We start from the raw sequence: 24,041 nt of genomic DNA on the forward strand, positions 1-24,041 counted from the left end.
GACAAATAAAGTTTATCCTATCCTATCCTAATTTCTGAAATTTATTTTCATAGTTTTTCTTCCTTCACACACTATAATTGAATCCATAATAGAATAATTTAAGACTTATTTTAATTCTTATTCTAATTTATTTGTGTTTATTTTCAACACATAAGTCATTTAATATAAAGATGGCTACATTTTACAGTACTATCAGGTTTGGCTTCATATTCATTAAATATCAGGACTATGAGTTATGGTCTGCAGTTGGGTGTGGTGCTTTTTGTTTTGACTCCTGTTCAAGCATATCAACTTAAAAGGCTTGCGGGAGAAATAGGGGTGTTTAGGCTTGTGTCTATCTGGGCATGCCTCATCTGTTTGCCATCAAAGTATCCAAATCGCCATAGTTTTAATTTGCAAAGTAAGGCCACATAAGGGCAAGAAAAAGTTCATAGTTCACTAGCTGCATGAACATTGCGGTGAAGTCTCTTTTTTTAGATTTCTAGAAGTTACATCAATATGCTAGTACACTTATACTTGCACAGATCTCTCTTCTAGACTTCTTTTCTTCTTAAAATATGAATTTCATAGCTACATAACTCTTACAGATGGGCTATAGAGTTTTTACATATTAAGACTAATATATAGACATAAGATAAAAATGAATTATGTAATGTATAATATACATATTATACATATAATTTTTTTAACCCCCCCTGACCTTACAGTTGGAGCGAAGCATGTTCATACCCACAAAAACAATTTAATTTTTCAAACAGCTTTTTTTTTTTCCTCTGTACTACGGATAGCTGTTGTGTTTTTTCTAGCCTCAGGCCTAGCGCTGCTGCTCTGGACTTTCAAAGCCTTTTAAGGCTAGGCGCAGTTGGTCAGCTCTTCCAATGGCTTGGCCTCCACCCATGATGATGTGATAAGAAAGGCAGTTCCATCCTCTTCTGACCCTCCTCCAATCACACAGTCTTGTGTGCATTCAAACACTGGCCAATGACTGTTTTCCCCTAAAGTGTCTGAGTTTACAGTGTGTGTAAAGCTGCATAAATAGAGTCCTCGGGGACTGTAATGTTACATTCCAACTGCCTCCTTGCAAAAACATAGACTTGTACACAATGTGTTCCCCGAGGAAAATAACCATTGCTGGAGTAAGGTAATGAGATATTTCGATTAAAGCTCTGCATGATTGAATGCAACAGGACAAAACTATTGTTTTGAAGAAAAAAAAATGTTGTAGCGATGTCTTTGTGATGCAGTTTTTCTACGGCTGGGTTTACTTAGAACTGCATGCTATTCTGTTCAGAAACTGTTCTGTATTTTCTGTATAATACTGAATTATCATTCAGTATTAACTGCATTTTTTTGTTGGTCCATTTAAAAGTGTGTAATGTGCCAAAATGACTCCACTGCCATTTCATTCATTTAGATTACGCTGTAAATGTATCAAGAACCTGGAGCCAAGCATGAAAAAGGCGACCAAGCCCACGGCCGCCACCTCCAGAACCTCAGCGGGCACTAAAGCCCCAGGCAGACCTGAGGGAAACCGTAATATGGGCACTGGTGGCAAGATGACGAACAAAACCCAGAGTTCAGCTCCACTGTCTAAGGTAATTGTTTAATATGGAGGAAGCTGAAACATTTGTATTTAATCATTCTGAATATGTTGAACCAAGTGCAAGCTAAGAATTTAGCTTTGTGTTGCATTGTGATTGGTCTGTAGCAGATTATTAACTTAATTTTTTGCATGATAACCAGGCAAAGAGCAATGATGACCTCCCAGCGGTGAGTGCAGGAAGTGGACCAGTATCTGTTAGCAACAGTAACACTACTGCTAGAAACAAGAGAGGAAGCTCCTCTCAGAACACCAGCAGCACTGAGACCAGGTCCAAGACCATTTCAGGTAACACTAAGCATTGCCTTGGTTTTGAAGATGTTTAAGGGGAAGTGTTTTGTTTGCTGCAAAAATACTTTGAAGCCCACAGCTACTGAAATATCCATAACAGTTATTTGGTTATGGAAATATTTCTGCTTATACCCATTTCTTTCTTCTGTTGGTCTTTCAGGAAGGTGTGCCTTGTCATCCACAGCCAAGGATCCAGGTACGACCCGAGAGAACGTGCGAGAACGTTCCAGAACTAGTGTTGCCAAAAAGCTTGCCGGACCCAACGATGCCATGCCTCAGAAACGATCACGATGCCGTAACGTAGCTGAGACTGATTCTCGGATTAGCAAATCTCGCCTAGACAGCCAGATGAGCCAGAAAGCAGTGCTGGAGTGCCAAGTGAAGGACCTGCTGGACTTAGCCAAAAGCAAAGACCTGGAGATCCTCCATCTCCGCTCTGAACTTAGAGGTATGAGAGCCCAACTTGGTCTGGAAGAACTTGAGGCCCCTGATGCAGGACAAGCATCTCAAGAAACCAAGCAGCCTCGGGAGAAAGAGATTTCTTCTGTGATCAGTGCCACAGATGTGGAGTCCACTCTGCTCCTCCTTCAAGACCAGAACCAGGGCATCCTTGATGAGCTAAATATGCTGAAGAGTGAAAACCGGATGCTGAAGGATCGTCTCAATGCTCTTGGCTTCTCTCTGGAGCATCGTCTAGACAGCCCTGATAAAGTTCTGCGCTGCCCATCCTTTAGTCCTGAGCCTGTATCTGGTGGAGGCAGTGGAGGTCACAGCGAAAACTGTGGGGGTGGTATGCCTGCATCTTTTGCAGAAGGCTCTGCCCAAGGCTCTACCGAGGACCTGCTTTCAGAAACGAGACGTGTAGGCTCTTCAGATGCACTGGACAGTGAGTGCAGTGAGGCCTACCAGCCGATCACCTCCAGTGATGATGCTCTGGATGCGCCCTCAGGTTGTGGATCCTCTTCTGAATCAGAAGGAGGGCCACCGAGCCGGGAACATTCCCGCAGGGGCAGCAGCGGGAACACCAGTGAGATTTCCGTGGCCTGCCTGACTGAGCGCATCCATCAAATGGAGGAGAACCAGCACAGCACAGCAGAAGAACTCCAGGCCACTCTGCAGGAGCTTGCTGACCTGCAGCAGATCACGCAAGAGCTGACCACAGAGAATGAACGCCTTGGCGAGGAGCGTGGCATTCTGGTTGACTCCATCTGTCAGCAAGGGGAGCGATTAGAACTGTACGGAAGACAACTGGATTACTTCCGAGGCCTTCTTGACGAGCATCGGGTGGCCTACGCCAAGGATGATGAAGATGCCAAAAGCGGCCGATATGTGGAGCTGGAAAGGCGCTACGCCGAGCTGAACGAGGGCTCACATTTTGAGCGGGAGCAGTTGTTGGGCGTTCAACAACAGCTAAGCAGTGCACTTAAGATGGCAGAAGAGGAGAACGCAGAAGCCCATGGACTAATGGCGGCATTGAAGGAGCGTGTCCATATGGCTGAGAGAGCTGTGGAAATGGAGCGGAGGGAACGGGCTGTCGCTAAAGCAGAATTGGAAGCACTGAGGGTGGTGTCCGAAGGGGAGCAGGTGGAGTTGAATCACTGCAGAATCCAACTTGAGCAAGAGAGGCAGAGAGTGGCCCAGCTCCTCTCCATTCACAATGCAGGGGATAAGACAGACATACGCCAACTGCTGGACAGCGAGAGATTAGACAAAGAGCGAGCAGAGGCCAAAGCAGCTCAGTTACAAGAGGACCTGGGGCACACACGCAGTGAAGCTGCCCAGCTCCAGGAGGCAATTAGCAAGGTGAAACTTACAAACACACTCCGATAACTTATAACTTTGATTATCTTGAGTTGTTTTAAAAGGATAGTTCACCCAAAAATGGTAATTCTGTCTTTAATTACTCACTCTCATGTGGTTCCAAACCCGTAAGACCTTCGTTCATCATCAGAGCACAAATTAAGATTTTTTTTTTGGATGAAATTCGAGAGCTTTCTGACCCTCCCATAATGCATCGGATGCGTTCAAGGTCCAGAAAGGTAATAAGGACATCGTTAAAATAGTCCATGTGACATCAGTGGTTCAACCTTCATTTCGTGAAACTACGAGGATATTTATGTGCGCAAATAAAATAACTTTATTTAACAGTTTCTTCTCTTTCGTGTCAGTCTTCATCATGCCTTAGCATAGTATTAGCATATTAGATATGTACCGTATTTTTTGGACTATAAGTCGCACCTGAGTATAAGTCGCATCAGTCCAAAAATACGCCATGATGAGGGAAAAAACATATAAGTCGCACTGGACTATAAGTCGCATTTATTTAGAACCAAGAGAAAACATTACCGTCTACAGCTGTCTCGCGGCTGGAGATGGTAATGTTTTCTCTTGGTTCAGTTCTCTTAGTTCATTTCTCTTGGTTCATGTCAAATTAATTTTGATAAATAAGTCGCACCTGACTATAAGTCGCAGGACCAGCCAAACTATGAAAAAAAAAAAGTGCGACTTATAGTCCGGAAAATACGGTAGCTGGATGAAATTTCAACTTCTTGCAAGTTAAAGTGTTCCCCAACATTTGTTTTGAGTATTGATATTGAACATCTAGTTCCCTAGTAACATGATTGGACTACATAACAACCTTAGCAACCACCCAGATCATCATAGCATTGTGATATCCAGTTTTGAACAGCCATTAGCATAGGTAATATGTAGTTTTCAACTTCATGAAAGTCAAACAAGAGTTCCAAATGTATGCTTTCTAAACAGATTTTGAACAACCAGTTCCTAGTAGCAACATGCTAACAACCACTCAGAATTCCTAGCAGGAATATAATAATTGCCTGGCATTGCATTGTGGAGTTTTGAACAGCATAAGCATAAACTTAAAGCACAGATATTGAACCTCCAGGTTAAGTAGTAGCAGTGTGCTAATGTATTGTGTGTATCTTTATGTTCCCAAAGCTGGAGGGGGAGTTCCGAGCATTTCGTGACGATGTCCAGGCACAGTTAGCAGAGCAGAAGCATCTCCTGGAGCAGCAGTGCTCTGAGCTGGAGGAGAAGGACACAGAGATCGCCGACATGAAGGAGACCATCTTTGAGCTGGAGGATGAAGTCGAGCAGCATCGTGCTGTCAAGCTTCATGACAACCTCATCATTTCTGACCTGGAGAGTAAGTGATAGTTACTAAGCTCTATATTTAATGTATATATGTGTGTATGTATAGGCAGATTGTCATAAATATATATATGTATGTAAAAACGAATTTGGTGTTGATGACCAAATGTTCTGTTTTCATTATCTTGTGGTTATTCATGCTTCTGTCCACATAGAGGCGTCATTGAGCTACCAGAGTAGACAATAGACAGACATTATTTTGACATTATTTTAAAAGATATTTCAACTTTCTTTATAAACCTATATTAAACCTATATAAACCTTTTTTCACTTTAGATTCCATCAAAAAGCTTCATGATCAGAAGTATGACATGGAGAAGGAGATTAAGGTTCTTCACCGAAAATTGCGGGTACATTTTCCCTTTTTATTTGTTTCTGTTTTATGTATCATTATGCCATTTATTGGTTGATTCATTCTTCCACACCTGTCACTCACAGGAGGAATCAGCCGAGTGGCGTCAGTTCCAAGCTGATCTGCAGACAGCTGTCATCATCGCCAACGACATCAAGACAGAAGCTCAGGAGGAGATCGGAGACCTGCGGCGCCGCCTGCAAGAAGCTCAAGAGCAAAATGAGAAGATGAACAAAGAGCTGGATGAACTAAATAGCAAGACGTAAGAGATTTAATGCAAATTTACAATGCAATGCGTTGTGACAACAGGGATGTTGACACAGGTTGTGTGATTGTTTTTATATGTACAAATATTTGCATATGCTGGAGATTTATGTGACAGAGTTTGCTTGCATTACAGACAGGAAGAGGAGCGTGGCCGTGTGTATAATTATATGAACGCAGTAGAAAGAGACTTGGCTGCGCTGAGGCAGGGGATGGGCCTGAGCCGACGTTCCTCCACTTCCTCTGAACCTTCACCCACTGTCAAAACACTCATCAAGAGCTTCGACAACGCCTCACAAGGTTCATAAATTCGTGCAGATTTATGAATATACATGCTCACATTTAGGGTGTTGTGTCACGGTGTTTATAAATCTTTACTGGTTGCTAGAAGGTTGTAGGTTGTTTGAACATCACAAGGACTATTGAGCCATTTTGCTGTAAGTGTGTCCAAGGGGTTTACCCTGAAGTGTACTACAAGATAAAACCCTTATTTAAATGACAGATTAGCAATCTGATATGCTGGAATGCAAATATATAAATCATTTTTTTCTGTTTCTCCATCTGTTTCTCTATACAAAGGTCCTGTTTCAGCCAGTCCTGCCGCTGCTGTTGCTGTTGCTGCTGCTATTTCCAGAACTCCCCTCAGTCCCAGTCCCATCAAAACCCCTCCAGCCGCTGCTGTCTCTCCCATGCAGGTATAAATAATTAGAATTAATGGTTACACTTTAAAATAAGTTTTCATTTGTTAACTTTAGTTAATGTATGAAAATGAGTAAACAACGAACAATACATTTATTACAGTATTTCTACTTCTTTTTTAATGCTAGTTAATAAAAATACAGTTGTTAGTTCATGTTAGTTCATAGTGCATTATGTAATGTTAACAAACACAACTTTAGATTTGAATAATGCATTAGTAAATGTTCAAATTAATATGAACTAAGATTAATACATTCTGTTTTGTATTGTTAATTCTTAGTTCATATAAACTAAAGTAGTTAACTAATGTTAACTAATGAATCTTATTGTTACGTTAAGTGTTACTGATATAATGAATAGGTGAATGTATATAAACAACCTTATATATGCCAGGTCATAAGTAGGTCATGAGTAATAATGGTTGCACTTTATTTTACAGTATGTGTACTTACATGTACTTATACTGTACTTACAGTGTTTTTATCTAAGAAAGTTCTGGTAATACAAGGTAACTACATGGGGTAGGGTTAGGTTTAGGGGTAGGTTCAGAGTTAGTACCTAGTTATTACATAGTTATTGTTATTACTATAATAAGTACATAGTATGTACATGAGGAACAGGACTGTAAAATAAAGAGCACTATCGTAATATATTATTACGGTAGCAATGTAAATCGCAATATAGTTGTGGCCTATTCTAACCCCAAATGTTTCATATATGTTAATTATATAGTCATAATTAATAAGTTTGACATCATTGCAAAAACAAAGTACTTAAAATCATGACCATACCATTCAAATGTGTAGGTCAGTAAGGTTTTATCCTGTTTTTGAAAATTTCTCATACTCACCAAAGCTGCATGTAATAAAAACAGTAATATTGTGAAATTTTATGACCATTCAAAATAACCTGTTTCTATTTTAATATATCTTAAAATGTAGTTAATTTATTATTCATTATTTTCAAGCAGCCATAACTCCAGTCTTCAGTGTCACATGATCATTCAGAAATCATTCGGATTTGCTGCCAAATTAGCATTTCGTCTTATTAGCAATGTTGAAAACAGTTGTGCTCTTTAATATTTTTGTGAGAACCGCAATACTTTTTTCTAGATTTTTATTTTAATAGAAAGTAAGAATTTTTTTTATTTTTTATTATTATTATTTCAATTGTCTTTAAAGATGCATTGGATCAGTCTTATACATCCTTGCTGAATAAAAGTATTAATTTCTTTAGAAAAAAATCATACTAATTATACTGACAAAACTTTTGTAATAACTTTTGGTAGTTTATTTGTCATAAGTATAACTGAATATACATTTAAAGCCGTTGTAAAAACGCAGCATAAAAGTAAAAACTGAATTTGCTAAATGGGTCTCTGATCACTCTAGCAGATGTCTGCATTCTTTCTGACCTAACACCCCTGTCTGTCAGATGAGATCTCCAGACTTGCTGTGCGTGGCTTTCCTTCTTGTTCGCTCCCTCTGTCCTCCACGGATGTCCTTTGCCGTGTTGCTGTTTTTGAATAGGTCATGCAAGTGTTCTCAAAACGTGCCAAAACAGGATGTTTTTGTACGGAAAGAAAATAAAATTTGACGTACTTTGAGTATGATACTTATGCAAGGCACAGAGATCTTTTAGTATGTTTGTGGTGTATTTGAGTTTATTGTTGCTGGATGTTCAGAACATGATGTGCTGTGGTCATAAAATCATGCTGCATGTTCAGGAGGTGGTTCACATTTGAGCATCCAATTTTAACATTGACTGGCACTGAATGTATTGCTGTAACTTCTTGCAGACAGCTAATATGTTCTTGCTTAAGCATAATTTTATTTGTGTTATTGGGCATGAGAGAGCCTTGAATTTTTTTTAGAAATGGTAATTACCAACAGTTTTTCAAAGCCAGGACAGTAGTGCCTATCCGTTTAGGCTATGAAAAACAAAAGAGTGCTTTAAACACATCAACAGTGCACAGCACACTGTCATAAGACTAGTCTCGCAATCTTTACTTGCCTCGTGAAATCTGAGTCTGTTTTAAAATTGGAAAAAGTAACAAAAACTGTTTTTGCATCAAGTTTGATTCTTTTCTTTGAACCAGTTCAAACTGTCTATTTTAGAGAGTTGCTTTCAAATGGAAAATTTTTAAAATTGCTTGCATCGTCATTTACAAATGTTTTTCTGGAAAAAAAAGTCCCTGTCTAGTATTTTAACTTACAAAATACAACAAACACCAAAACTAAAATAAAAATAAAAACTGAAAATATAAAAGCTATTAATAATATAGTAGTATATAAATAAAGCTAAAACAATATTGGTGCATAATAATGAAAATTATTCAATATAATTCATTCTTCATTTATTGACAGTATTTCTTTTTTTTTTTTCTTTTTTTTTTTTTTTACATCCCAAGATTGTTTTATGATTATTTTTTATCTGCTTGCCAAAAATGGTTTGGTTGAAATGAAGGTCACCTCTTAATTAATTCAATAAAAAAAAAAAATTACAATGTAAAAAAAGGCTAAATATATAGAAAAAGTGTTATTAATTTTAGCTGTATTGCCCAGCCCTGTTTTGACCACCTGTATGTTTTTTTCTGTATATTACAGAGGCACACCATCAGCTCAGCAAAACCCTTGTCATCAATGCTGGACAAGAGACCGAGCTACACAGACCTGAGCATACCAGGTGGGCTGACATTAGTCACACTTGAAATCTAACTCCTTGGTCTTTTGGTCTTCCCTCACACCGGTTTGATCTAGTTATCCAGAGGTGAAGTCAGAGTTAAAGGTCATGTGTAATCATGCTGTACCGTTTCCCTCAGGCTTAACATTTGCAGTTAATGACCACTGAGATTTTGTGCTGGGCCTTGAGAAGGAAACAGGATATTTATTTTAGAAGAGCACAAGCTTAGTCATGCCACATAAAGCCTGTTATTTTTTGTCATGATTGTATGTGTGTTTTTATGTAATTCAATAGCGGACCACCACCTCCGGACCTCACCTGTAACGCGCCCCAGCTGCAGCCTCCAGAGGGGGACAAACATAGACTCGACTAAGTCTTTATCAGGTATGTTTAGACCTGTTTAGAGTACTTGTTCTGCACCAGCTATAGTCAAAATCTCATCTATAGAGTTATTCAAAATAACCTTTGTGTGTTGTGACATCAAAGGAATGGTTTAGACAAAAATGAACATTTTACCCTCAGGCCAGGTAAGATGCAGATGAGTTTGTTTCTTCATCAGAACAGATTTGGAGAAATTTAGCATTACATCACTCGATCTCCAGTGGATAGACTGCAGTGAATGGGTGCCGTGAGAATGAAAGTTCAAACAGCTGAGAAAAACATCACAATAATCCACAAGTAAACCACACCACTCCACCACTTTCATGTCTTGTGAAACGGAAAGCTGCAAGTTTGTAAGAAACAAATCCATCAAGGTGCTTAAACGCTAAACCGTCCACCTGTCCATAATTCATAATAATGCTTTCTGTAGTTAAAAAGTCCATCTCCTGTTGTCCTCCCACCTCACAATCCACCGACACTTTTGTTCAGAATTGTTTTGGACTTTTTGCAAACTGTGCTTGATCTGTGTATATTTCTCTCTTGATTCAGACCAGATTACTTTTAAACTGGAGGAAGCATTATCATGTATAGAAGACTCATATTTTGGCGAGAAGTGATGGTTTAAAGTTAAATTACCTGGATGAGTTTCTTACAAACATGCAGCTTTTTATTTCACAGGATGTTGAGTCAAAGCTTATGGGTTATTGTGTTTTTTTTATCAGCTTTTCTGACTCTCATTCTGACGGCACCCATTCACTGCAGAGAATCCAGTGGTGAGAAAGTGATGTAATGCTAAATTTATCCAAATCTCTTCTAATGAAAAAACAAACTGGATGGCCTAAGGGTAAATACATTTTCAGCAGATGTTCATTTTTGGGGGAACTATTCCTTTGACAGCACACAGATTTTGTAACGTCCATGCATCCTCTGCTTGTCAGTTTCTCGCAGAAGCAGTGAAGAGTTAAAGAGAGACTTGTCGGTAACAGACACATCAACGCCATCGTCAATCATTGCGCTAGGCTCGTCTTCTCCTCAGCTTTCTTTGTCATCCAACTCCTCCTCCCCGACCGCCTCGGTCACGCCCACCACACGAGGACGTTTACGGTAAGGGGCGGCCCTTCCTTGTTTATCTATTTGCCTCCGTCTCTTATATGTTCATCTCTGCTCTGGCTCTTCTTTTGTTGACTTTCCGGAAGAATCTTTCTCTCTGTCAGGTTTGCCTGATGTCTCTATGTTTCACACTCTATCTCTGTCTCCGTCTGTTTGCTGCGGTGTCGACAGTTCAGTGTTTTGATAATGAATGTCACTCATTTGCCTGTCCTGAAAACTGACCGTGGGTCCAGTGTGGCTTTTGAACAGGCCATTGGAGGAAGACGAATCATTCTGCACTTTCCTTGATTATCAGTACATTTCCTTCTGGTCGTAGCATTGACTTCCTTGCTGGAAAAATCCAGCTAGAACCAACTTCTGATAGTAGCTGGTATTACTCACATGCTGGGTTATTGAAACTGGATTTAATATATAAATAATTTTTTAAAATAATTTTTCTTATTATAATGTCTTTTTTTAACGAGCATTACTAATTATACTCTACAGTGGAGTGAGTTGACTTTTCAACCGAAGAGGATTAGGGCCAAGTAATAATAAAAAATAAAACCATCTCAAGATTAAAAGTCATTAAATTCTAAATAAAAAAATTTAAATTATGAGAAAAAGTAATTATATTTCAAGATAAAACTGGTTCTATTTCGAGAAAAAAAGTCAAATTAAAATGCAGTGAATACCTGTGTCAGGTTCATTTCATCTGGTTGGAGAGTGTCATACAGCATCTGCAGATCTCAACATGTATTTAGACATTTTTTTCTCAAAATTTAATGGGTTTATTCTCAACATTTTATTGAAACTTTTTTTCTTGAATTTTTTTCCTCAAAATGTAACAACTTTAATCTCAAGATGGTATAATTTTTTTCTTTATTGCTTGTCCCTAATCTTCTTCCATACTTTTCTGTGTAGGATGATCTATTTTTACAATACAGAATCAATGATCAATTTATAAACTGTTACAGTGGCAGTGTCAGAAAGATCTTAAAGCTGGTGCATCTATCATGTCAATGAATCTTGGTAGAATTTCCACTCAAAAAATGAAGAATGGTTTTTGCTATTAAAGTTGAATCCAATATAAAGGAATTGTGTTGTTCGGTGATTGATGTCTCTCCAGAGAGGAACGGAAGGACCCTCTGTCTGCATTAGCCAGGGAATATGGAGGATCCAAGAGGAATGCTCTGCTCAGGTGGTGCCAGAAGAAGACTGAGGGTTATCAGGTACAAATCCTTTATATATATATATATATATATATATATATCTTTATTTCAGTCACTTGTGATCAATAGTCATGTGCAATAAATATTGATTACCATGCTGGTATCAGCCAATTGTAGCTTTTTTAAGTGGTCATATTATAAAAAAATCTGCATTTATAATATTTTCCATAATATTCATTATTGTTAAAAATATTAAGTTATATATGCACCCCTATTAATAATCTATTGGCCTGTGAAGTAGTAAAACAGATTACTTCAAACTTCACATTTTTTAATCTTTAAATAAAAATCATAAAATGTAAATAAAAACTCACATGCATACACAAGTAACTACTTTTATGTTCTTCAACTAATCCTGAAAAGATGTATCACAATTTCAACAATAATATTAAGCAGCACATCTGTTTGCAACATTGATGATAATAAGTAATTTTTCATGATCTCCATATCTGATTAGTAGAATGATTTCTGAAAGATCATGTGACACTGAATACTGGAGTAAGAACTTCTAAAAATTCAGCTTTACCGTCACAGGCTAAATAATTTTTTAAAATATATTACAACAGAATAGTAGTAATTAAATTGTAACATTTCAAAATATTACTGTTTGTGGGGAAGTCGTGGCCTAATGGTTAGAGAGTCGGACTCCCAATCGAAAGGTTGTGAGTTCGAGTCCCGGGCCGGCAGGAATTGTGGGTGGGGGGAGTGCATGTACAGTTCTCTCTCCACCTTCAATACCACGACTTAGGTGCCCTTGAGCAAGGCATCGAACCCCCAACTGCTCCCCGGGCGCCGCAGCATAAATGGCTGCCCACTGCTCCGGGTGTGTGCTCACAGTGTGTGTGTGTTCACTGCTCTGTGTGTGTGCATTTCGGATGGGTTGAATGCAGAGCACAAATTCTGAGTATGGGTCACCATACTTGGCTGAATGTCACTACACTTCACTAATGCAGCCTTATTGAGATTAGATGTATTTAAAAAAAAATAATAATATAAAAAATAATAATAATATATACCATATATATATATATACCATATATATATATATATATATATATATATATATATATATATATATATATATATATATATATATATATATATATATATATATATATATATATATATATATATATATATATATATATAATTAATTCATTTTATTGTATTGTATACAGTGTAAGAAAATGTAAAAATCCTTTTTTATTATTATTCATTCTGACCTTCTGTCCTATTTTACAATTTTCAAAACCTGTTTATTTCCAGGTTTAAATTAGATTTTGAATTTTATGTGTTCTCCACCTAATTTGTCAAACAATAGAAACATTATTTCATTTATTTCTGTGTAGCTTAAAATTTGTACATTCAGAATTTCATGGTTCTCAGCGTTTAGGTATTCTTGTTTGAGTGCGTTTGCTTTTTAAATGGAACGTGACCGTGCATAATGTACAGAATCGTCTTCTATCGCAATTACTCTTATGCCGTCAAGCATATAAAATGTTTACCATTCAGAGAGGGTTTTGGACCATGATGTTACCATGGTTTCCCTCAAGCCAGGAAGTGTGCTACATTTCTCCTGCCCCATGTCACAAACATAAAACATCTGAGCCAATCAGAGCATAGAACCCTTGTGTGCACAGATTTGGGATGTTTGTGATTTTTATAGTTGTGTTTTCCTTTTTCATTTCATAGATTCTGAAATTCCTTTAACTCAAAAGTTAAGAATGTTATTGATGATAGTGTTCCCGTGAAAGTCAGCAAGAAGACTGGCAGACAAAAATCACCTTGAAGAAAATCAACAGCAGTACAGAGAATGAAAAGACAATGGAGAAAAGCTGAGCAGATGTGGTGGAAGATGACATTTTAAATTCAGTATAACATCTATGAAGACAGCCTTCATGCTTTCAATGTGGAACTAGCCACAGTTAGACCTCACTTAAACAACACTTGCAAGCTTTTTGCTACTGTTGAGAGACTAACAAACCCCCAATGTCAGATTCCCAGTGAAATGCTCTCCGACAGCAAATGCAATGAGTTTGCTTCCTTCTTTTCTGAGATCATCAGTAATATCAGAAAAGCTATTAGCACATCCTCAAGTTATACAAAGATCAGACAGATTTGACGGCAAACTCAAAAAGAAGTTACGTCTGTTTTTGAAGCAAGTGAGCTTTCAAAAGTGTGCTGAACTGTTTACAACCCGAATTCCGGAAAAGTTGGGACGTTTTTTAAATTTTAATAAAATGAAAACTAAAAGACTTTCAAATCACATGAGCCAATATTTTATTCACAATAGAACATAGATAACATAGCAAATGTTTAAACTGAGAAAGTTTACAATTTTATGCACAAAATGAGCTCATTTCAATTTTGATTTCTGCTACAGGTCTCAAAATAGTTGGGACGGGGCATGTTTACCATGGTGTAGCATCTCCTTTTCTTTTCAAAACAGTTTGAAGACGTCTGGGCATTGAGGCTATGAGTTGCTCGAGTTTTGCTGTTGGAATTTGGTCCCATTCTTGCCTTATATAGATTTCCAGCTGCTGAAGAGTTCGTGGTCGTCTTTGACGTATTTTTCGTTTAATGATGCGCCAAATGTTCTCTATAGGTGAAAGATCTGGACTGCAGGCAGGCCAGGTTAGCACCCGGACTCTTCTATGACGAAGCCATGCTGTTGTTATAGCTGCAGTATGTGGTTTTGCATTGTCCGGCTGAAATAAACAAGGCCTTCCCTGAAATAGACGTTGTTTGGAGGGAAGCATATGTTGCTCTAAAACCTTTATATACCTTTCAGCATTCACAGAGCCTTCCAAAACATGCAAGCCGCCCATACCGTATGCACTTATGCACCCCCATACCATCAGAGATGCTGGCTTTTGAACTGAACGCTGATAACATGCCGGAAGGTCTCCCTCCTCTTTAGCCCGGAGGACACGGCGTCCGTGATTTCCAACAAGAATGTCAAATTTGGACTCGTCTGACCATAAAACACTATTCCACTTTGAAATAGTCCATTTTAAATGAGCCTTGGCCCACAGGACACGACGGCGCTTCTGGACCATGTTCACATATGGCTTCCTTTTTGCATGATAGAGCTTTAGTTGACATCTGCTGATGGCACGGCGGATTGTGTTTACCGACAGTGGTTTCTGAAAGTATTCCTGGGCCCATTTAGTAATGTCATTGACACAATCATGCCGATGAGTGATGCAGTGTCGTCTGAGAGCCCGAAGACCACGGGCATCCAATAAAGGTCTCCGGCCTTGTCCCTTACGCACAGAGATTTCTCCAGTTTCTCTGAATCCTTTGATGATGTTATGCACTGTAGATGATGAGATTTGCAAAGCCTTTGCAATTTGACGTTGAGGAACATTGTTTTTAAAGTTTTCCACAATTTTTTTACGCAGTCTTTCACAGATTGGAGAGCCTCTGCCCATCTTTACTTCTGAGAGACTCTGCTTCTCTAAGACAAAGCTTTTATAGCTAATCATGTTACAGACCTGATATCAATTAACTTAATTAATCACTAGATGTTCTCTCAGCTGAATCTTTTCAAAACTGCTTACTTTTTTAGCCATTTGTTGCCCCCGTGCCAACTTTTTTGAGACCTGTAGCAGGCATTAAATTTTAAATGAGCTAATTAAGTGGATAAAAGTGTAAAATTTCTCAGTTTAAACATTTGCTATGTTATCTATGTTCTATTGTGAATAAAATATTGGCTCATGTGATTTGAAATTCCTTTAGTTTTCATTTTATTAAAATTTAAAAAACGTCCCAACTTTTCCGGAATTCGGGTTGTAGAAGCAGATCTCTTAGAAGTGGTGAATGCCTCACTTCTTTCTGGGACTTTTCCAAACTCCCTGAAAACTGCAGTTGTTAAGCTCCTTCTGAAAAAGAGTAATCTTGATAACACCATATTGGAGAACTATAGACCAACATCAAATCTTCCTTTTACAGACAATATTATTGAAAAGGTAGTTTTTAATCAGCTGAACAACTACTTTTACTTAGATGTATATCTGGACAATTTTCCATCTGGTTTCTGACCGCATCACAGCACAGAGACAGTGCTCATTAAGTTAATAAATGATATTCCCTCTGATTCTGGCAAAATATCAGTGCTGGTACTACTAGATCTTAGTGCTGTGTTTGACACTGTCGATCATAACATACTTCGAGAGAGACTAGAAATCTGGGTCAGGTTTTCTGGGATAGTACTCAAATGGTTCAGGTCTTACTAGGTTATTATGTGCGTATAGGAGAACATAAGTCTAAGTAGGCGTCCATGACATGGAGTCCCACAAGGCTCAATTCTTGCACCGCTCTTATTTAGCCTGTATATGCTCTCACTAAGTCAAATAATGAAAAAGAACCAAATTGCCAATCACAGTTATGCAGATAACACCCAGATTTAACTAACCCTATCTCCAAATGACTACAGCCCCATTGACTCCCTCTGCCAATTCATAACAGTTGGATGTGCCAGAACTTTCTTCAGTTAAACAAGGAGAAAATTTAAGTCATGGCAACAAAGATTTGGAAACAAAGATGAAGTTCTCAAGGTGAATGCATACCTTGACTCTTGGGGTCTAACAACTAAAAATCAAGTCAAGAATCTTTGTTTGATTCTGGAGACAGACCTTAGTTTCTTCAGTAGTCATATCAAAGTAGTAACTAAATCAGCATACTATCACCTCAAAAACATTGCAAGAATTAGATGTTTTGTTTCCAGTCAAGACTTGGAAGAAACTTGTTCATGCCTTTATCACCAGCAGGGTGGACTATTGTAATGGTCTCCTCACAGGCCTTCACAAGAAGACCATTAGACAGCTGCAGCTCATCCAGAACAGAACTGACAGAATTCTGAACAGAACCAGAAAATCTGAGCATATCACACCAGTCCTCAGGTCCTTACACTGGCTTCAAGTTACATTTAGGATTGATTTTAAAGTACTTTTACTCATTTATAAATCAGTCCTAGGACCTAAATACATTGCAGATATGCTCACTGAACACAAACCTAACAGAGCACTCAGATCATTAGGATCGAGTCAGTTAGAAATGCCAAGGGTTCACACAAAACAAGGGGAGTCCACTTTTGGCTATTATGCTGCCTACAGTTGGAACCAGCTTCCAGAAGAGATCAGATTTAAATCCAGACTCAAAACTCATCTCTTTTAGCTGTGCATTTATTAAATGAGCACTGAGCTACGTCCAAACTGATTGCACTGTATTTTATGTATAATCATTTTCTATTTTAAACTGTTTTAAATTCATTTAAAAAATTGTAAATAATTTTAAAAGTTTATAAATTCCTTGTTTTATTGTTGAGATTTTTTAAGTTATTATTTTAATTCATTTTTATAAAATCACGTTGAATTAAACTTGTCACCAGTGGATAAAACCCAATAAACACTAGTGGATAAAAGCTATTTTTCAATGTATCTCTAATGTGTTCATTACAAGTGGCCTGGCTTTACTTGGAGTGCACTTTTTGCAGCGAGCAGGCGTCTGTTTCTCAGTTTTCAATGTGATTAGCTTAATGCTCTCTCCCCTGGGCCTTCCTGTTTTTTTTGCACACAAGACCTCTTTTCATTACCCTCTCGCTTTGAACACAGGCGCACAAACGAGAGAGGACACTGGGAGCACGTCTCGATGTCTTCGTAACCCTGTCTTCACACGTTTCTGTTGTGCTGATGCTTGTTTGGCTGCAGTCAACATGGCTGTAGTTTTTGCTCTGAATTGTATGGGAGGGTTGTGGACTAAACTGGCTGGTGAAGAATGAAATGACAGTGAATGCTATTTAAAGAATTTACAGTTGAAGTAAAAACTAAATTGACCTTTTAAATTTTATAATTTATCTTAACATTTTATTTTCACTGTCATTTTGTCCTTAATTTGAATTAAATTGTTATATAATAATAAAATTGAATTTATGAATTTGTTTGGTATCAGTAAGTTTCTCATGCTCACCAAGGCTGCGTTTATTTCATAAAAATACAATAAAATAGCAATATTGTGAAATATTTATTATAATAAAAAATATTATTTTTCAAAAGCCACTACTCCAGTCTTCAGTGTCACATAATCCTTTAGAAATCATTCTTATATGCTTATTCAGTTCTCAATAAATATTTCTTCTTATATTATTATGTTGAAAAAGGTTTGCTGCTGCTTATTTTAGTGGACACTGTGATTTTATATACATATTTATATATTTTTTCAAAATACTTAATGAATAGAAAGCACAAAAGTCCAGTATTTATTTTTTTATTTTTACATGAGATTCAGCAAAGACACTTTAAAAGTAAAGATAGATAAACCAAAATATATTATCAACAGTCGCTTTTAAACAAATATTAATCTGATTAATAATTGTTTTTTTTTCTTTTTCAAAACATTTGCCACTTGGGTTGAGATTTTGTGACATAATTACAATAACATTCATACATGTTAAAGTGGGGCTAAATAACACGGATGCTTTTTGGGGACATTTACTACGAAAAGCACTACCACAGTGCATAGTCAGTGGTCAGTGTTCTAGCACAGATCTTTTGATGAAAATCAGGGCATCATTATCAGTGTGAGACCACTTTGGTGCTCCACAGACCTGGGTCTGTTGCTGTCTCTCCATCCCCTGCTTCTGTGGCCCACTCTGATGAGCTCATCACTTTCTTTCACTTCACTCTCTGTGGGTTGCCACAAAGCTCTGCCAATTTACACTGTCACTTTGCATGTTTACGTTATCGTTATCGTTAAAGTAGCCCATGTGAAATCAGTGGTTCATGTTAATTGCATGAAACTACAAGAATACTTATTTGTCAGCTGAATTGTTTTGTTTGTGGAATCCATGATATTTTTTTTTCCAGGATTCTTTTGAAGAACAGCATTTAATTGAAATATCTTTTTGTAACAATATAAAGTATTTACTATTGATTTTAATTCATCCTTGATAAATAAAAGTATTAATTCGTTTTTAAAAAAATCATACTGACTAAACACTTTTGAATGGTAGTGTATATGTGCAAATGAGACGTGAGAGCTGTAGATCTGAGGTGGAGGGCATTCGTCGGCATTAATGAACGCAAAACCTCTTTCCTGGTCACAACAAAACCATAAATGGCCCACATTGAGTCAGATGGCTACTTCTGTGTATGGGTTAAAGCAAATGTGTGAAGTATGCTGATACTACAGATAAGCAAGACTGCTGAACAAACACTTCAGCATGAGGTGAGGATGTCTGAATACATCTCATCCATCAAATTCTAGGCAATGGAGAGCTTATAGTAAACATATGTTATTTTTGCCCTTTTACTTACAAACTGTTTCATGGCCAAATTTTATTGTATGCAAGTCTACGCAGAATCTGACATTTTCCACACTTTCAGTACTGATTATGAGCAGAATTTTGCTAAATATTGTATCATGTCTGTAAAATGATCTGTGGCTGAAAGCACTAAATAGGCAAAATATTTACTAAGCAAACAACGTAATGCTTGCGTGTAATGTAAAATATGTAGCAAGATGAGGTTTTTGGTCAACATTCACTTTAAGTATCTCCAAATAAGATGCGTAAATGAAAAGCAATGTTTCCAACGTTTGTGTAAACACTGAAAAAAAGACATTAGTTCTGTCAAGATTTACAGCTGTGGCTCTTAACTACAACCATAATGTCACAGGGGCACGGAAAGATTCACTGTTTCATCAGCCCCGCTGAATCACCCACCCAATTCCCTCTGTTCATCTACTGAAATTGTAATTATTGATCTTTTTTTCTCCTCCTCCACACAAACACACACACAGAACATTGACATCACCAACTTCAGCAGCAGCTGGAACGATGGGCTGGCTTTCTGTGCCATACTTCACACCTATCTGCCGGCACATATCCCCTACCACGAACTCAACAACCAGGACAAGGTCTGTACCCTCAACACACAAAAGGCACAAACAGGGTGATTTCAGGTAAATTGGACAATTTAAATTTGGCCCAGTTTATCTGAATTCACTGATCAGTTAGTATATATCAGTTGGCACAATAAAACATTTTAGAGAAGACTTGCATATACTTCCCAATAATTCCATTTATTTATTGACATCATTTCTTCTTGCTTGTGTTTTGCAGAGGCGAAATTTCACTTTGGCCTTCCAGGCAGCAGAAAGTGTGGGAATTAAATCCACACTGGTGAGTTTAATATGAATATCGCAGCTTAGTAATATATACGTCGTATTTCAGAACTCAATTTAAAATGAACACTTTCATTCAGGCAAGGATGCATTAAATAAATCAAAGGTGACGGTGGAGACATTTATAATGTCACAAAAAATAATAAATACAGTTCGGTTGAGGTTTTTTTTCATCGAAGAATTCTGGAAAAAAATGCATAACGGTTTCAATTAAAATATGAAGCAACTATTGATAAAAATAAATGTTTCTTGAGTTGAAAATCAGCATATTAGAATAATTTCTGAAGGATCAAATCATGTGACACAAATTCTGCTTTGCCATAGCACCGATACATTTTATAAAGAAAAATATATTCAAATAGAAAACATATTGTTTAAATTATAATATTTCACAAAATTACTGTTTTTACTGTATTTTAATCAAATAAATGCAGACTTGCTGAACTTTTTTTTTTAAAATCTGTTTTAATAACTTTCCTGTCAGAGGATGCATGTTGTATCCATGCCTTTTTTTCTTTCCTAATGAAATTCTGTTAAACATATATGATATCTCAGTATGTTGTACAATCTCTTTATTGATATCGGTTGAATAAATCTTCTAAACATTAGTAGATAATTTCCTAATTTTGCAGCTGTAAAACATTAACGCAACTAGCTGTGACTTCACATTCCTGAAAAAACATCTCAAATTGAGAAACATTCAACTATGAATCATCAGTGCTCCTCCTAATTTGTGATCTTTCAAGGGTTATCTTGTCATATCCTGTTTTATACAGCTAATTAAACATTTTAGGTGTGTTGTTAAACTGCATGTTTTTATTCTTATGCTTTTTTTTTTTTAGAAACTTCTTCCATTCGGTCATGCTGCGTTCTATTACTATTCATCTAAGATAAGCCTTTGTTGTTTCATCATGTTGCAATGTTAAAAAATCATGTCATGTGGTAAAAAGGGCAACACATACTGTACAAAGAATGAACCAAATACTTAAATAGATAGCATAGTAATATCACATTATTTAGCAGTTTTGGTGGATAAAATATGTTCCCTATTTTGAAAAGAGGCAGCAGTATTTAATGTAATGCCTTCGTAAAGCTGATTGCAGTAAAACCATGACTTCTAGTTTTGCTATAACAGTTTTTTTTGTTTGCTCAAAAGCTGTGGCAAGATAGTTGTGTAACATAGCACACAACGTCACGTAGGTTGACACAAACATCCTTTTTTCTGACCAATTCCTCTTGCCTTCCCACATCTGACTCATTGTCTCTGTCTGACAGGACATTGGTGAAATGGTGCACACAGAAAGACCTGACTGGCAGTGTGTCATGACCTACGTGACGGCCATCTATAAGTATTTCGAGACCTGAGGATCTTCTTGAACGTCTGCAGTCGGTTCACTTTCCTTGCTGCGGTCAAGATGCTACAAATTTCCCAGATGCCTTAGCTGCGAATCCTTACGGTTTCCTCCAGTCTGTTCCCAGAATCCTGTATAGCTGCTGAAACAGGCCAGATCCTACTAAGCTTCTCCGAACTGCAGTGCTTTTGAAGAGAAGTGGGAAGTCGGTGGGATCGTGAGCCAGCAACTTCCTTTAAGAACATTGCAACACTAATTAAAGTGTATTGTGCCCACCGAGCAACACAAATGTGAAATTCTGAATACGATTGCCTTTGAATGTTGCCTTGTTTTATAGTTTTGTCATAAGGATGCCCTATGCATGCCAGTATTGGTCTTAGATTATCAGTATTTATTCCAAAGAGTGATGCCACAACAGGCTTCGCCCACAAAAATGCCCAAATAAGTTTAAATCTGACAAAAAAAACTTTTTTCTAACAAAAAAGACAGGGCTCCTTAAAGGAATATTTCTCCCTAAAATACAAGTTTGCTGGCAATTTACTCATCCTCAGGCCATCCAAGATGTAGATGAGTTTGTTTCTTCATCAGAAAAGATTTAGAGAAATTTTGCATTAAATCACTCACCAGTAGATCTTCTGCAGTAAATGGGTGCCGTCAGAATGGGTTTGTTTCTTACAAACATGCACTGTTTTCTCTTCACAAGATGTTAATTAAAGGATTACTTGTGGATTGTTGTGATATTTTTATCAGCTGTTTGGACTCTGATTCTGACGGCACCCATTCACTGCATTGAATCTATTGGTGGGCAAGTGATGCGATGCTAAATTTCTCCAAATCTGTTCTTATGAATTTGAAATGAAATGAAATTTAGGTTTTTGAGTGAACTACTCTTTTAACATTCAGCTTGGTTTTGTTGATATGTGTTTTTTTTCTTATACACTAAACGAAAGCTAATTATGAATCTAATATGTAATTTGTAATGAAGCTGTTTGACAATTTTTTTTTTATACTCTATGCTCATTCCAGCTTATCTTCCATCACTGAAAATGCTGCAGGACCTTTTTTCTGCTTGAAATGTCAGCACAAATGAAATGCATGGCTGCTTGTTTTCTGTTTTACAGGATATTTTTCAGCATTTCAGTCCTTTTTGTCTGCACTACTAATCCTTATTTGACACCTAAAGCCAGCTGGGTTCTGGAAGCTTGCTGATTCAGATTGAGTTTGTCTTATGGGTGTAAAAGCACAAATAAAAAAAGGCTGAATGTGGATTCACTGATATGAATTATGAAATAAGACCACTACAATCCAGCCGCACTGTCAGCACATGGTTAAATCCCGCATTGTACCTCTCCCATTATATACTGTACGTCTGTCAAAGATAAGCCTCCGCACACAAAACCGAAGCCTTACATGGAAAAGGAAAGGCCAATAGCACAATTGATGTTTTAGATAAACTTGCTCTGCTGTCTTCAATGCACTGCTGTTTTAATATATTTGTTTTGTAAATTCTTCGAAGGGATCAAGTGGGTTGCAGCAAAATTATTCTGCCAATCACAGCAGTTCAAAGTGAATTTTATGTCAAGGGCACGTCTTGTATTTGCTAAACTATAATTTATTCAATTTAAGCTACGGAGAGCCCTGTCGTGTTTTAAATGATAGATTTTGTTTGACAGTCCTCAGTGGTGTATTGGTTTGTTTATATGTGGAAATGTCATTGACACTGACATTGAATTACCTAGAAAAGGTCAGTAGTGACAAGGAGTATTTTTGTTGGGATCTTCTTGTGAGATGTAGGTTGTGACCTAATCGTGTAAGGTTTAACATGAAGGATTTCGATTTGAACCAAATCATGTCATATCATACTGTGCTTTTCTTTAAAACATGCCATAATTCATACCTGTATAAATCCCGGAATGCCTTTTTGACACTATGCTTTTTCGTTTCACAAAGAAAGATTCTTAGAGCACTGTATGACATATCAAGGGGGAAAAAAGTACAGTAAGGTTTTGTGAGAACAATATTTGTGTGCACAAATACAGTCTGATATTTTAAAATGCGTTCAGTGTGTTGATTTTATGTGTGAATGGGTTTTGTTGTAACCAGTGTTGTTGTTATAACCTAAAACTAATAATGTTACATTAACTCCGCTTGTAACACCCCTCTCAATTGATTTTCTACCTTAATATAACTCATGTTTATTTAAATACTGATATATTGATATATTGATCTCTTCTTGGTCTTTGGGGTCATTCCTGGCACCTGTAAACAATTTCTTTTACAGTAATCTACATAAATTCAGCACATTTCTGCTAAGCTTGAGCAGGCTTGTCCTTCTAGATCGAAAATGGATCCAAAATCCAAGAGACTTTTGTGTACAGACATGATGTAGAGCTCAACAGCACACACCAATCTTTTAAATGAACCTGGTAGCAGGTTAATCCAAGGACACATGAGCATGAAACCGTAGAATGGATGGTAATCTAAATTGAGTGTTTCTCTCCTACTTTTTTCTTTTCTTCTTTTTAATCCAACCTTTCCTGGAAGTCCTGCATAGCACTTATGGGAAGAATCAGAAATGGAATCTAAACTACCCCTTCTCTTGTGGGAAGAAAGAAGTGAGCCAGCAGAAAAGGTCTATTTAAACAGCTGTACTCAACAGCTTCCTCCTACTACTAAAATATCCTTTCATTTTCACACCGATTGTGTCTGGCACTCTGAGGTAAGTGTCTGAAGTAAGTGTC

General features: G+C 37.3%; 1 protein-coding gene across 1 annotated transcript in view; it reads left to right on the forward strand.

Moving 5' to 3' along the window:
• Window positions 1-21,753, forward strand: part of specc1lb (sperm antigen with calponin homology and coiled-coil domains 1-like b) — a 30,116-nt gene extending 8,363 nt beyond the window's left edge. Inside the window, exons 3-17 of the mRNA XM_059525430.1 lie at window positions 1,415-1,595; window positions 1,744-1,888; window positions 2,052-3,694; window positions 4,853-5,060; window positions 5,342-5,415; window positions 5,504-5,679; window positions 5,818-5,981; window positions 6,261-6,376; window positions 8,987-9,065; window positions 9,357-9,446; window positions 10,382-10,547; window positions 11,662-11,764; window positions 19,565-19,681; window positions 19,887-19,946; window positions 21,224-21,753. Coding sequence (XP_059381413.1) covers window positions 1,415-1,595; window positions 1,744-1,888; window positions 2,052-3,694; window positions 4,853-5,060; window positions 5,342-5,415; window positions 5,504-5,679; window positions 5,818-5,981; window positions 6,261-6,376; window positions 8,987-9,065; window positions 9,357-9,446; window positions 10,382-10,547; window positions 11,662-11,764; window positions 19,565-19,681; window positions 19,887-19,946; window positions 21,224-21,313 — 3,412 coding nt within the window. The 3' untranslated portion in view covers window positions 21,314-21,753. The remainder of the gene's footprint in view (window positions 1-1,414; window positions 1,596-1,743; window positions 1,889-2,051; window positions 3,695-4,852; window positions 5,061-5,341; window positions 5,416-5,503; window positions 5,680-5,817; window positions 5,982-6,260; window positions 6,377-8,986; window positions 9,066-9,356; window positions 9,447-10,381; window positions 10,548-11,661; window positions 11,765-19,564; window positions 19,682-19,886; window positions 19,947-21,223) is intronic.
• Window positions 21,754-24,041: the final 2,288 nt, after the last annotated feature.

This window comes from Carassius carassius, chromosome 36, assembly GCF_963082965.1.
Source record: "Carassius carassius chromosome 36, fCarCar2.1, whole genome shotgun sequence".
NCBI lineage: Eukaryota > Metazoa > Chordata > Actinopteri > Cypriniformes > Cyprinidae > Carassius > Carassius carassius.